The sequence below is a fragment of the Pelecanus crispus genome, chromosome 5 (genome assembly GCF_030463565.1).
Source record: "Pelecanus crispus isolate bPelCri1 chromosome 5, bPelCri1.pri, whole genome shotgun sequence".
NCBI classification, from domain to species: domain Eukaryota; kingdom Metazoa; phylum Chordata; class Aves; order Pelecaniformes; family Pelecanidae; genus Pelecanus; species Pelecanus crispus.
The window spans coordinates 39,476,984-39,490,151 of record NC_134647.1 but is presented as its reverse complement, the minus strand read 5'-3'; the positions used below and the strand labels follow the sequence as shown (position 1 = coordinate 39,490,151).

The following is a 13,168-nucleotide window of genomic DNA, read 5'->3' as shown; positions in this document are numbered from 1 at the left end:
TTTAGCAGCCTTTATTTAGTTGCAGCCCCTTCCAAAGATTGTCCTGATCTAATCAAAGCTACAGAACAGGTAACACCAAACTCAGACTGTATGGCTAATCTAAACAATTAGGAGTTTCAGGTGAACAATGCAAGATGTATTCACATACATTTGATCAAATTATTAAACAACACTGCCATCCTTTTTATGTTCATTTTTTGTAACCATCCTACACAGCATGTTGACTGGCAGAAGTGTTCACAAAAAATAAGCATAATCATGGAGAGTTCCTTCAGATTTCACTCATGTCAACATTCACACTGGAAACTGAGTTCAAAAAGACACATCCTACAAACAGCAACAGGAGTGTAGCATGTGATCTGTGCATCCAAGCAAAACAAATGGATGCAGTTTTGAATTTCAGCTTTCAAAAACCATCACTGCTACTTGTGAGATGCAGAGCAAAAATATTTCTGAACAACAAGCAATTTTTTTCTTGTCAATAATTGCAAGCTATTTGGAAGGATCCATTAAAAGAAAAAGTGAAAGTCATCATATGCAGAATTAAGCAGTCTGTCTGCCCAATACTCATAGCCACGAGGAAACTCATGCCGCATAATCATCAGAGTGGGCTGAAAAAACAGCATACAGAGAACTGCTTATACAAAAGTAGCTGAAGATATCAAAATATTTTCATAGTCACTTATACTTACAGTAGTAAAATGCATAGTATATAACAACATAGTCATGAACTGGCAGTAAACATATAAGATAGGTGTCGCAGCAACAAACTTCTAAACAAGGTATCAGGTTCTCAAGGCCTTGATATGTGAAAAAGTAAGGTTAAAAAAAACTTTGCAGAAATCACAACTGAGTGACATGCTCTTCAGTTTCAAGTGAAAAGTATTAAAATTCTCCTGTTTTTTTCCAGGGTGTGAAATGAAGTCTCCAAGCAAGTGTAAAAGGCAAACCTTGTGTTAGGAATTGATGTCCTGTGCACTGTGCTCTGGAGGGTTTTGTCACCATACGAGAAGAGGAACAAATGAACCACAAGACTATCCAAAGAAGGCTTGCGGGTGCAAGGAGAACAGAGGAATTGTAAGAAAGATTTACCTATGTGATATGGTCCACAGCCCAACACCATCACTCCACAGTCGTCAAATTTTACATCGTGTTCCTGAGAAGGGAGGGAGAAAAGTCATTAGGATCTATACTCCACAGCACCTAACTCCAGGCTTTTCAGAATAAACAGTTTCTGGTGATCAGCCCATATCCAACAGTCTGATCCTTCAGGGCTCAAGTCTGATCTCGTCTACTGCAGTGTAAATCAAGTGCAACTCTACTGGAATTAGGGGTGCTGCACCCAAACCAAAGGAGACACAGCACCTCTGATTTGGCTATTCAAGCAGCCCAAGCAGCTGTTAAGTTTCACATAAAAATGATTGCTAGGATGACATGAGTGAAACATGAGTTCTGCATTCCCAGCACCTGATCTGTGCACAGAGGATGAAAGTACAGGTGATATAGGACAGGATCATAACAACATAGGGGCATTAACACTAAATGCACTGGATCAGTATTTGAGCAAAAGTTACAGGCCTGCTGTAAGGGGATTATATGTAACACCATCCAAAATTATTGCTACAGAGACAGACATCTGCAAGATCTCCAGAAATAACGTAGCACAGGGGAAAGAGATCAAACTAGACAGCAATGAGACTGTTGTTTCCAAATGTGCCTACCTGCCCGTTGTACGTGATGTAGAGGTAATTAGTTACTGCTGGGTATTCTGCTGCCAGTGTGTCAATCTGTACGGGGACGAAGAGGAGGGATTGTGACTTGGCCAGAGCAAGATCTTCCCTACATGCAGGTGTTTTGGGGTTTTTCTTTTCCCTTTTCCCTTTTCTACTCCTATTTCTGTCCTATTATTTTCCCATCACATCTTTCCTCAAAAGGAGGTGATCCGAACTGTCATATGCTGGCAACGCAGCATATGCCTGGCCTTCCCCCCTGGACCTTACAGTTCAGTCAACAGGAGAGTCTACCACCTCTTTCTAAGCTGTATTTTTAGCTCTGCACCTCTTTGATAAAACACCTTCACAGCCCAGGAACTTTCCCCATCCATCCCTTCTTGCCAAGGCCCTCATTCTCTAGTTAGTTTGGCAGCATTAATTACACAGATCTCCATTCCTCCAGGTCTGCTGTCCTCTTTAGTTGCGCCATCTGGGAGCTTCACACTATATTCTTGACCCCATCTTACTCCCACACTGAATACAAACATGCACACAATATCACTTTGAGATCATCCCGAGTAGCAGCCAGCAGTGCAAGTGCTACGTAATTTATGTTACCATATAACTTGTGCTTTGATAATTCAGTGGTACACAAAGCAAGAGTGATTTTCAACCACCCCTTATATGTACTTTTCAACAATTTCTTATGTAATTAGTCACCAGAGAGCCCAGCAGAAAAATTTGCCTAATAGGCTGTTCACAAACTATTTGTGTCAACTACTTATTGCATGTTATACATGGTAACTAGTCCACCTAGGTCACCAGCGATTGTTGAAGTTCCCTGAATGAACAACTGAAACATTTCTACACAGAATACCGAACAGGGAACAATATTAATGCAATCCTGACATGAGTTTTTACATGCTATACCATTTTAAAAAATCTGTCCAATCTTCAAGTATTTTGAGGGATCCCCACTGGCTTTCCAAATCCTTGTGAATAATGAAGAATGTGACCGTACGTCATTAGCACTATGTAAGCGTCTGCTGCTGATTACTCTTGCCAATACTGCAACTTCTACTTCATATGCTTTGAAGCCACAAATGCAGGCATAAGTAGAATGACCTTATTAAGGGTTCCTTGGCACACAAATCAATCCAGCACTGCAGTGCCATATGCAGCTGAAAGAACACAGTGCAAGACCAGGCATGTTTCTGTGGTCCAGGTGAGGACATAGAAGGAAAACAGCAGTTGAGGAACAGAAGGAGATTTGGCACCTGGAACTGGGCCTGAGGATACAGATGGGCTCTTTCAGAAACATACAGTAGTTTGGGTTGGGTTTTTTTTCCCCTTTAAGGACAAAAGAAACTGCTGGTGGAAGTTTAATACCAACATACCTTAAATGCAGCAGCAGAACACCTAGCAAAGTACTCATGACACTGCCATGAATACTAGATGAGCTCATTAGGCTCGTGCTATCACAGTGAATAGCAAATGAACCCATAACAATAGGACACTTCAAATAAAGTATTACCCTGTAAAATGTTACTACCAAGAGAAAAGACATACTACATTTCTCATGGTCACATCATGGTGGGCCAGCGTTCTCAGCCTTTTCCTGAAGCCAGATAGCTGCATTTCCCCCTCAGCCACACAGGATATTAACAAGAACATTCTGAGTCTCTCTTTGGGGATGTTCATGTCATTACATTGATGCATGCAGTGCAGAAGTAACAGCTACGTGGTTGAAACTTGTTCTGTACCGTCAATGTCAAAGCTCCCATAGATGGTAACAGAGCCAGGGAAACCCTTTGTTTCCCTCAGCTGTTTCTAAGGACATGGAGGTCTCCTGCTCCTTGCACTCTTGGAAGCCCCCACCATGAACAGTGATGTTTCTCACGTACCTGTTTCACCCAGGGCACTATATTCTTCCTCAGTCTCAGCTGTCGACACTGGACTGCAGTCAGCCTCAGGCATTTCCCAATCTGTTTGTCTGAGAACCCAATCTGTTTGGCTCTCCTCAATGTCTCTTCCGGAATTGTTTCACTGGGATTAAATAAGAAAAACACCTCTGCATGAGGCTTTACAGGCGTACTTAGAAGATATATGAGTGCTTGCGTCTTCCATACTGCATAGAGTTCCTATAGGATCATGCACGTAAAAGCAAGAAAAGGAAGAAGACCCAGCTAAGCCATGCAATCCTCACATATAAAAGATCTTTTTCACACTTGATGCCCCCCACAAACACCTATAAGGTAAAGTCTACAGGCAGGCTACTGATGCTAGGAAGGGAAACACTTTCTTCCCTTGCATTTTTGAGATGGGAATGAGTGACTCATGATGAGGTCCATCATCTCCCAGGCAGCATTCTCCTCCAGGCTAGTACAAGGTCACCATATCCACAACTGTATGGTCATTTACCATTACAGCCTCCACAGAGGACCTGCAGTGATTCCTTTCTTGGATTCAGTATCCCCACATCTCCATGCCTTTCTTGGATTCAGTATCCCCACATGTCCATGCCCACACTTCAACTCAATCTCTCCCTTACATTCCTCCTCCCAGTCTAAATTTTAAAATACAGGCCTCACCAGACTAGGGTGGATCAATAATTATGCATGTACATGCATCTCCTGCCTCTCCTTGCAGCCACCCACTCCACATAAAGGCATGAAATTCCTGAAGCTCTGGGATGAGCCATTCAGAGGCATAACTGTGCCCTGACCCTGCTGAGCTGGGGGACAACTTGCCTCAAAACACTACAATTTGTCCCAAACAAGCCCTTCTTTCTGTTGTTGAGGATGCTCTGTCTACCTCAGAAATGGCCAATCTTTTGAAAAAGCATCTGACTTCAGAGATGCATAGTAGAAATGACCTTCAGAGGCTCACACGCAAGGTAGGTTTATCCTTCTGACAGTCTCAAGTATACATTTTCCATATAAGTGGTGCTGCTTCTTGCATTATGAAAAAGGGGAGAAGGGGATAGACAGGGTAAAGCAGGGACACCTTTTTTTATTTCATATTTGCAATCAGGGTCTCTCAATACTTCCATACGTTCTCATTCTCCTGGTTTTGCTTTTTAGGAGTCCTAGTTTTTGTTGATTTCAAATATGTTGCTTTCCCCGGCCATCTCTGCAGCTCAACAGTTTCTTGCCCATTTTGCTTTTGATTTTTTCATCTTCTCCATTCCCCCTTTATTCCTGCCACTTTTTTCTCTCCCACACTATCTTTGTTCTACTTTGTTTTGACTCCACCTATAACCCTGATAGCCTCTGCCTGTGTCTGTTTCTAAGCTACCTTTTCTAAGCTTAGCTTTTGCAAAAACATAAAAAAGCCTATGTATTTTTATCAGCATTTCTGCTTTTCATCTTTATTGCCAAGAGCATCCTTGCCTGCCCAATAAATCAATATTTTATGAGCAAGCAAGCTCTGAATCAGGAAAAAGGAAATGATTAACAAACAAGCAATTTTCCTAAATCAGAGCTTTTGAATTATGTCCTTTGCTTGATGGTATTTTTAAATAAATAGCATTATGTTATTTGAGTGGGAGGAGAGGGGTAAGGCCACTTTATTGGAATGTGTCAGGAAGCTGAAGCATGAAAGAGAGTCATTGGATTGGATTTTCCACTCTGGCTTAGGCACAGAGCTCTGTTGCTCTCGGTGAAGTCAGGCTAGCGTAAAACAGGTGAGAGTCACAGAAGTGTCAAACCAGCTGTTCTGAGAGCAGAACTGGGGACCAGAAACTTTTGGGTTCACACCCCTGGGTAGGGGGTTTTCCCTCTATGAATTCCCCAGTGCCACCTCTCCTTCCCTTGCAATATGAGCACAGAGTGCTCCATCTTCCTAGAAGACCATAGCAGACAGCTAGTGAGTATTTGCAGAAAGGAAATGCTCACTGTAGCTGTTATCTTCTGCCCTGTGTTCCAGCCTGGCACTAACCACCAGCTTGCTCTGCCCTCAGGGTACTCCAGGCAGGAGTACCACCTACACCCTTGATCTTCTCCACAACCCTCCACCACATCACCCTTCTTACTCCAGCAGATCCTGCTCTTTGCTAGTGTCAGAAGGAAACAGTCCTGCCTAATCCAGCAGGTTGAGCTTCCCAGGCTTTTGATTTAGTTCTAGGTGCAGAAAGATTTCCCAAAATGAGACCCATTTTGCAGCACCGCAGTAGTTACATTAAAGCCTGCAGTTTCCATGCACTAACTCCTCCACTGCAAAACTCCTCTGCTTCTCCTCAGCCCTTTCTACTTTCTGATCTCAGCTCAGAGGCAGGACTTCTTGCATGAACTGTGAATGCCAGAACTGAAGGCATGGATGGGTGTTCTACAGGAGGAAACACAGCAAACAAAAATCTGCCAATTCTCCGGCAAAACAGATGCTAGCCGTCACCAGCTATTAGGAAGAACGCAACCGCGTTAGATTTCTCTCCTAGATTCAGCATTCCCTAAGTACAAGTGAGCAGACCTGATGACCCCAAGAAAATGAGCCTGTTTTAGTGCAGTTTACTTCCTTGCTCTCCCTCCCTTCTGCCTTAGGAATACACATAGCTGGCTGTCATTTGATTACTGACAGAGAAAGAAAATTGCCTTCATTTTCAGCTTTTTTCAATTCAGTTTTTTGTATCTCATTATAACAATATCATTCATTGTCATCCCCCCAGTAGGGTGGGTAGAAGAGAAGCAGTGATTATTTGGCGACATGATTCATTTGCCTTGAGCTAGCAGCTTAAATTACATTAGGACACTTACTAATCCATGCAAAAAGGTAACCAGTTTTGTACAGGACAACCAGTGTGCAAGAGAAAAGCTGAGCACCTAAAGGGGAAATGAAACCGTGCATTTTTTCCTCTGCTACTCCCAATGCATGATAAAGAAAAGATAAGAAATGTAGCTTTCAGTGTGGCTAATAAGAAAGATGGAGTGGGAACCTCTATTCAAGCAGCACCTAGACAGGAAGGGTTTTCTCATTTCTCACTGCCATGGAGGCAGCTTAATATGGAGGAAACACACCCAGCTCACTACGAGGCAGGAAAGGTTAGAACTGACAACCCAGCCTTGGGGATGTAACAGTTTTGCCATTTAATAGTCACAGAAAACCAGCAAGAGTCAAACACCGAGCGGTGCTGCTTTCCAAGCATTTGAAACCAGAATCTGCCACAAGGTGAGAAATTGCCAAAAGCCTCTGAGGCCGCTCCCAGGGATTTGGAGGCACAACCAGAAGAAGCAGGCAGAGTAAGCTCCACCACATTTAAAGGGAACTGGATCAAAGAGCTGCAAACCCTCAGCACTGGTAAATCAGGCTGCCTCTCTGCACGTACTGGACACACATCTTTGTACCTGGATAATTTCCATTTACTAATAAGGGTAATTTCTAGCATTTATATCTCAAGAGTCATGGAAAGAATATGAAGAAACATGCAAACAGTAGGTAGGGTGATGCTTATCTTACAGAAAGCAAAACTGAGACACGCAGAGGTTAAGGGATGATGATTTTTAAGATCCAGCATTGACCTAATTCTGTTCCCACTGTGTTTACTCAAAGACAGCCCTTTAGACTTGCTGGAGACACTAAAGCCAGCAAGAGCAGAATCGGGCTGATCTCTTTGAATGCTTGAGTACAAATAATCCTTCCAAGAGCTCACCAGAAATCCAGCACTAAAAAGAGAAGAAAAAAAAAAAAAAATCTCAGTTCTGGCTATTCCCAAGCACATGACCCAGTCCTACATCACTGCCTCCCACTTTCCCCTGGAGCATCACTTACTCTTCAAACACAGAGCAAAAAGTCTTCCAAAGATTAAACTCCCTCACTGGTTTATAATCAATTCTGAAACAAGGGAAGATTAAGTGGCTATGATTCCAGACTCCTATAATGCTCCTTTTTCCTAATATTTACCTTTGCAAAATGACAGTCAGAAGTTTTAGAGCTTCAAAACCAGACCATTAGACTTTTGCACGCTGCCATAATCATTTAGTGGGTGTTCACTTCCTCAGAAAGCTAAAGTGCCCTGCACATTTTGCAGTTTATAAACCATACAAGCCTTTCCCAAACCTTGCTTGTGCCTCCGTTTCAGCTTCCAGTGTTGATTTGTTGTTGCTTTTTGTTTAAAATTCCACCCTGTCATCTTTGGAACTCCATCCACTCACTTCTTCAATAATAAACGATAAAAGGAAATGGAATAAATTCCCCTTAATGAGGAAATTTTCACCTGGCACAGAGGACCTGGGGAAATCTATTAACTGACTGGAGGAACACTGGCAGCATTGCAATTATCAGGAGAGCTTACTCGCTTCAGCATGGCCCTTTCTTCCACTTGACTGGCTTTCATCTGATCCACCAGTTCAGGAGTAATGCTGAATAAATGTGCCGGCAGAAAGCCCAGCTTGATATGGGAAGAAGCACTCTTTTTCTTGTCTCCCAAATCAGGCTCTGCTTCATTTTAGGTATGCTGTCAAGTTTATGCCCATCTGCATACTACTTAGGTGCACGTTAATGGGTCCTGAACAAAAGGATCAGGAATATTTTGCAAACTGAGGGTCAAAGCCTGAGCTGGGAGCATTTGGGACACAGCTATTGCATCAGTTAACATCTGCCCTGTAAGCCCACAGGCTCACCCCTGCAGATCACCTCTGGTTTATCTCAACAGCTATTCATGTGGCTTGGACATGCACATACGAGCTGCAAAGATGAGTACACTCCGGCTCAGCCCACCAGTCTTGAACTCAGCTCCTCTTAAATCTGGAGGAGGTGGATTTAAGCCCAGACTACAGTTTGCTATGGCAAGCAAAGTGGACCGAAAGCAAGAAGCGCTTGAACCAAAATGCCTAATGACCAGTCCTGAGAGAGCTCTTCCTTTCTCGGTAGTCATAGACTTGGAGGGTTTCAAAAGCCTACTTGATTTCAGGCTGGATTATGTACAAAGACAGATTCTTCCTCTTTTCCTCGTTGTCCTGCTCTGCTTCAAGGCTCCTAGTGGCTTCCTTGATTGCTCCTGATGTTTTACAAGATTTTGAACATGCTACAATTAAAATAATGAGATCAGTGTATAAATTCTCTCCCTGCTTCTCTTCTCAAGGAGACAGATTGTTACCGTTTTTCCCCTCCCGAGAAACTCATGAGATGACTGACAAAAGCTGTCAAAGGAGCGCTTAGGGAAGCAGGAGCTGTAAACCAACAAATCTTACTCACTGAACAACTATCACTCCAGCACTCTGCATCTTTAATATTCAGGTCCCTGGGCTAATAAATCTAACTGTGGACATCTTGATTTAAGTAACATGAACCTCACACTGTGCCCTAAGACCTAGATGACTCACACCTAGGATTAAGTGATGCACTGAAGCAGCAGCCTACACCAAAACACAGTCAAGAAATGGGTCATAGGTGCTTCTTCAAAGCCTATTTTCTACCGCTGGTAAAAGAGAGCTTTGAGGTCTTTGCTGGGATGCCATGGTGCAGACTCCCCTGCTTTTGGTATTGTACATACATACCAGTTACAGAGATTCCCCAATGACTTTATAGGGTGATGCCTGTATATCCTCTGTATCAAAGAAAAAAATGCATATTGCGTTTTTACAAATGTACAGATGCTTTGAAAGAGACTATAGCTGTGAAATTATTACCAATGGCTCTATAAGACAAACAGAAAGTATCTTATGCCAGATCCACACAAAGCACAAACAACTGCTGAATAGCTGCTTATATTATATTCTCCTCATGTACTCAATTCCTAATTTGTTCCTGAGTCTTCCCTGCCCCACAGTTCACAAAGAAGACAAAAGTAATCTTCCCAGTTAGTTAAAAGCGAGTACTACAAATATGTCAGTGACAGCTCCTCCAACAGTATAAATCAGTGCGGCCTCATTTAGCATCACTGGACCTGCTCTGCTTTATACTCACACAAGATCTGACTTACGCTCTCTGACCTGTCGCAAAAGCACACAAGTCAGCAGAAACACTGCTGTTGAGAAGAGCGGGTGTGCAACAACCACTGTGGAAGAGCACAGGTTATTGATGGCCTGTCTGATCTTTCATCCCTGCATTGTTTCCCAGGTCACCTGCTGGAGCCAGGTTTTAATTCCAGCACCTGTATTTCTGTGGCTACTCTGTCACAGTCACGTTTTGAAATCAAGTCATGCTTCCAGCAAGCAGCTTTCAAAGCACACCTTTCACAGACCCAAGGACATGAGCTTTGAAAAGGAATTTAGAATAAAAAACTTCTTCCATGGGCCACTGAGCAGAGCACCTAGCTACAAATGCCGGGCTGAAGTGGGTCTGCACCCTCCCACTTTTTTCTGCTTTCCCGTGTTGACCTGTGTCTCTTTAGTAACAACAAGAGCAATACTCAGGACTGCATTTACCCCTTTCAAGCAAACCACATGTCAGGGGGTGTTTTCACTCAATGCCCACAGAGCAAGAACACATTCTCCTCCAAAACAAAGCTGCAGAGTATAAAGTTATCAAAACATGATTGGTGCCATCACTTCCCACTGCTAGTAGGCTGGCTAGTTTGGTACCCACCAAAAGGAAGATCTGCTATTTTCATTAAGGTTAAGTTGAAGAGTTGAGATTCAAGAAGGTAGAGTTCAGTTCACTGCTCTGCCAGACTGTCTTTGAGACTTTGGGCAAGCTTACCATCTTTATGCTTTGCTCCTCAACTGCAAAACGGGGGTTTATCATGCTCCTCTTTTGTCACTTGAATTCTACTTCGCAGCCTTTTATCAATGTTGAAGTGTCCCTTGTTGGGCAATATACTCACACTTCTGCCTGTTGCAAGATGGCCCAAACTTCCCTGGGTCTTACTCAGATTTTCCCCAGTGAACTTGACCCCATTACCTCTCCTTTTCCCCCATCCCTGTGAGCTCCCAAGTAATGGCAAGTACAATCAATTGCAGGTTCAATTGCTACAGAGATGCCTAAGTGACCTAGGAGCACAAGTCCTACTGATTTTCAACAAGGCTTTTGTCCCCACATCACTTGGGCATAAGTAATGATTTCACCGCAGCTGCCTACCTCTTTACCTATATTTAATGGTATTTGTCATGTGTTCTCCTTGCATACAGCCACAGTTCTCAGGGATCACAAAATCAGGAATGGATAAAAATAACCATGGCCACATGCAAACAAATCCTTACTGCAGACGGTCAAAGAGCAAATGCAAATTCCAAAAGAGGCTTTTCCCTACACCCAGGCCACCAGTGTCTTGAGTTGAACATGCCCCAGACGTTACTTCCAAGTCTGGGCTTCAGCTGTGCTCTTGGGGATGATGTTGTTACTGGACCCTACTGCAAATCTGACTTGCTCTGGACTGGGTCCATAACCCTGGCCTTAAAATCACATCTCACTTCTCACTGCTTCAGACAGCTAGACATAGCCTGTTCAACTTTCCATCTCCTTCCTGAGCTGTCAGTGTGATGAACAGCCAGTGGGGTCACTCCAGGGCCCTTCCCCTCCATTTTCTCTCATGGGATAGGCAAGGCCAAATCTAGGGAAAGAATTTCCCAATAACAGCATATCCTATTGCACTGCCACTGCTCCATACACCATTGCGTATTCATGGACTGACAGCATGGGATGGTGCTTGCTCTTTCCATGTGTGTATGTATATGTGGTTTTGTCTGTGTCACGTGTGTGTGTGTGGTGGGGAAGGTTATAGTTAAGATTACATTACTGAAGGTATGAAGGTAATAGGTCAAAAACCAACAAAAACCCCACAATGTAAGTTTCCACTTAAAATGAAAAATATGTAGGTCACAGGAGAAACAGCAGGGGCACACATTTGACATGTGTGTCATATTACTGGATATTCTTGCAAGTAGTCTCAAAATGGCTTTCTTTTCCCAATTCAGCTCAGGCCATTTGCTTTCCTGCAGCCAAATCACATACCCCGAAACAACTCTTTCTCTATCTTAGAGGGCACAGAGGCAGAGTCAAATGGGAACATTGCTGCAGTGTGACAAAAGCTATACAGTCTCATCAGCACCAGGTCCAATCTTCTTTGGAAAGAAGTTTGCTGGGACAAATGTAAATGGAGCAGAGGGTGCCCTTCCCAGTCTCTACTGTCTCTGCAAATGGCTGGCCTTGCCTGTACACCACTGAGAATGGACAAACATTTATAGGTCAGAAAGGTTTTTCCCCCCATAACATTATCCTATACAACCTTTCATGCAAAGAAACAGATTCCCTGCATAAATCAGTGAGGCCTTCTGCTCACCTCTGAATCGCTCCATGTGGCGAGGATGCAAGGCAGCATGCGGTGTGTGAATGCTGCTTGCTGAACTGCTCACAAAGGCCTCCACCTGCCTCTGATCCCTCTTGACCATCTGTCTGTCATATCCATTTGTTCTAGCTCTGAATTTCTTCTTTACCTCTTAGCAGAGACCATCTCCTTGTTATCAGTCTCTGCAACAGCTCTGCAGGGCCAAATCAAGACTCTTGGCAGAGATGTTACTCCAACTGCATCCAAAACCTTGCTGCAAAGAACCCCCAAACCAATCCAGAGAAAAAGGAAGGGATGGATTTGACTGAACAGAGAGCAAGCTTGTAACCAGCAACAGTGTCTGGGAACAGGGCAACTACTTCTGGTTCTGGTAACTGTATTTCAACAACAGAAAGATTTAAAGCAATCAACAAGAGAAAGATTTAAAGCAATGATGGTATCACAGCCCATTCTTTTCAATTGAAAATAATCCTGTAGCACAGGTAAAACTCATGCCAGGCATGCCAGGGACTGGAAACAGCTGGCTGTGGGAAGACCACATGTGTGCCAAGTCTCATTTGCATCACTCAATTAGCTTTCCCTTGGCTATTGCAGAGATGTGTTTCCTGATGTGGCTCACCGGACTAGTCTCTTAGTTCAGGTCAGAAGTGTTTTTCCCTGGCTCTTAGCCTTTGTGCCAACATGCCTTCAGCTTAATGCAGCTGGACAGTCCATCCCCTCCCTCTAATGCAGGCTGTGAGGTAAGAGAGTTTCCTTGGGAAGGTTTGAGCAAGGATATCAGAGTGAAAATCTGCACTGGTAAGTGAATGACACTAAGTTAATTTATACTATGTGCAATCTGAGTTGAATTGCATGAATCCATTTACAAGGGACACAGCATTGGTTGCACATGATACAAATGCAAGGTTGGATGCTGCAAAAGGGCTTTCTGTAGCGGGCTGGTTATACAGTCTGCTGCCTAGTCACCAGAAGGATGAAAAACTGTGTGGGATGGTACCAGCTACTGATCATATTACTAGTAGTAATGTGTTTGCCACCCACCACAGAGAAACGGAAAGCAAGCTCAGTGATACAGGACAGTTGGCACAATTAGCCTCTGTGGAGTGATGCTGGATTTATATCAGCTGAGGATGAGGCCAACCTCTGGGGTCCCAAGTGCATCAGTCCAGAGCATGCCACTCCAACAGTGAGGAAATTCTGGATATATTGTTTTTCTTCCTCAGGAGCTTTACATATA

At 43.5% G+C, this 13,168-nt stretch overlaps 1 protein-coding gene across 1 annotated transcript in view; it reads right to left on the bottom strand.

Annotated features, from left to right (window-relative positions):
* The window catches only part of CPS1 (carbamoyl-phosphate synthase 1), a 93,320-nt gene that overhangs the window by 32,971 nt on the left and 47,181 nt on the right, over positions 1 to 13,168 (bottom strand). Inside the window, exons 22-24 of the mRNA XM_009481893.2 lie at positions 3,617 to 3,758; positions 1,722 to 1,787; positions 1,093 to 1,156 (exon numbers count right to left, since the gene is read on the bottom strand). Coding sequence (XP_009480168.1) covers positions 1,093 to 1,156; positions 1,722 to 1,787; positions 3,617 to 3,758 — 272 coding nt within the window. The remainder of the gene's footprint in view (positions 1 to 1,092; positions 1,157 to 1,721; positions 1,788 to 3,616; positions 3,759 to 13,168) is intronic.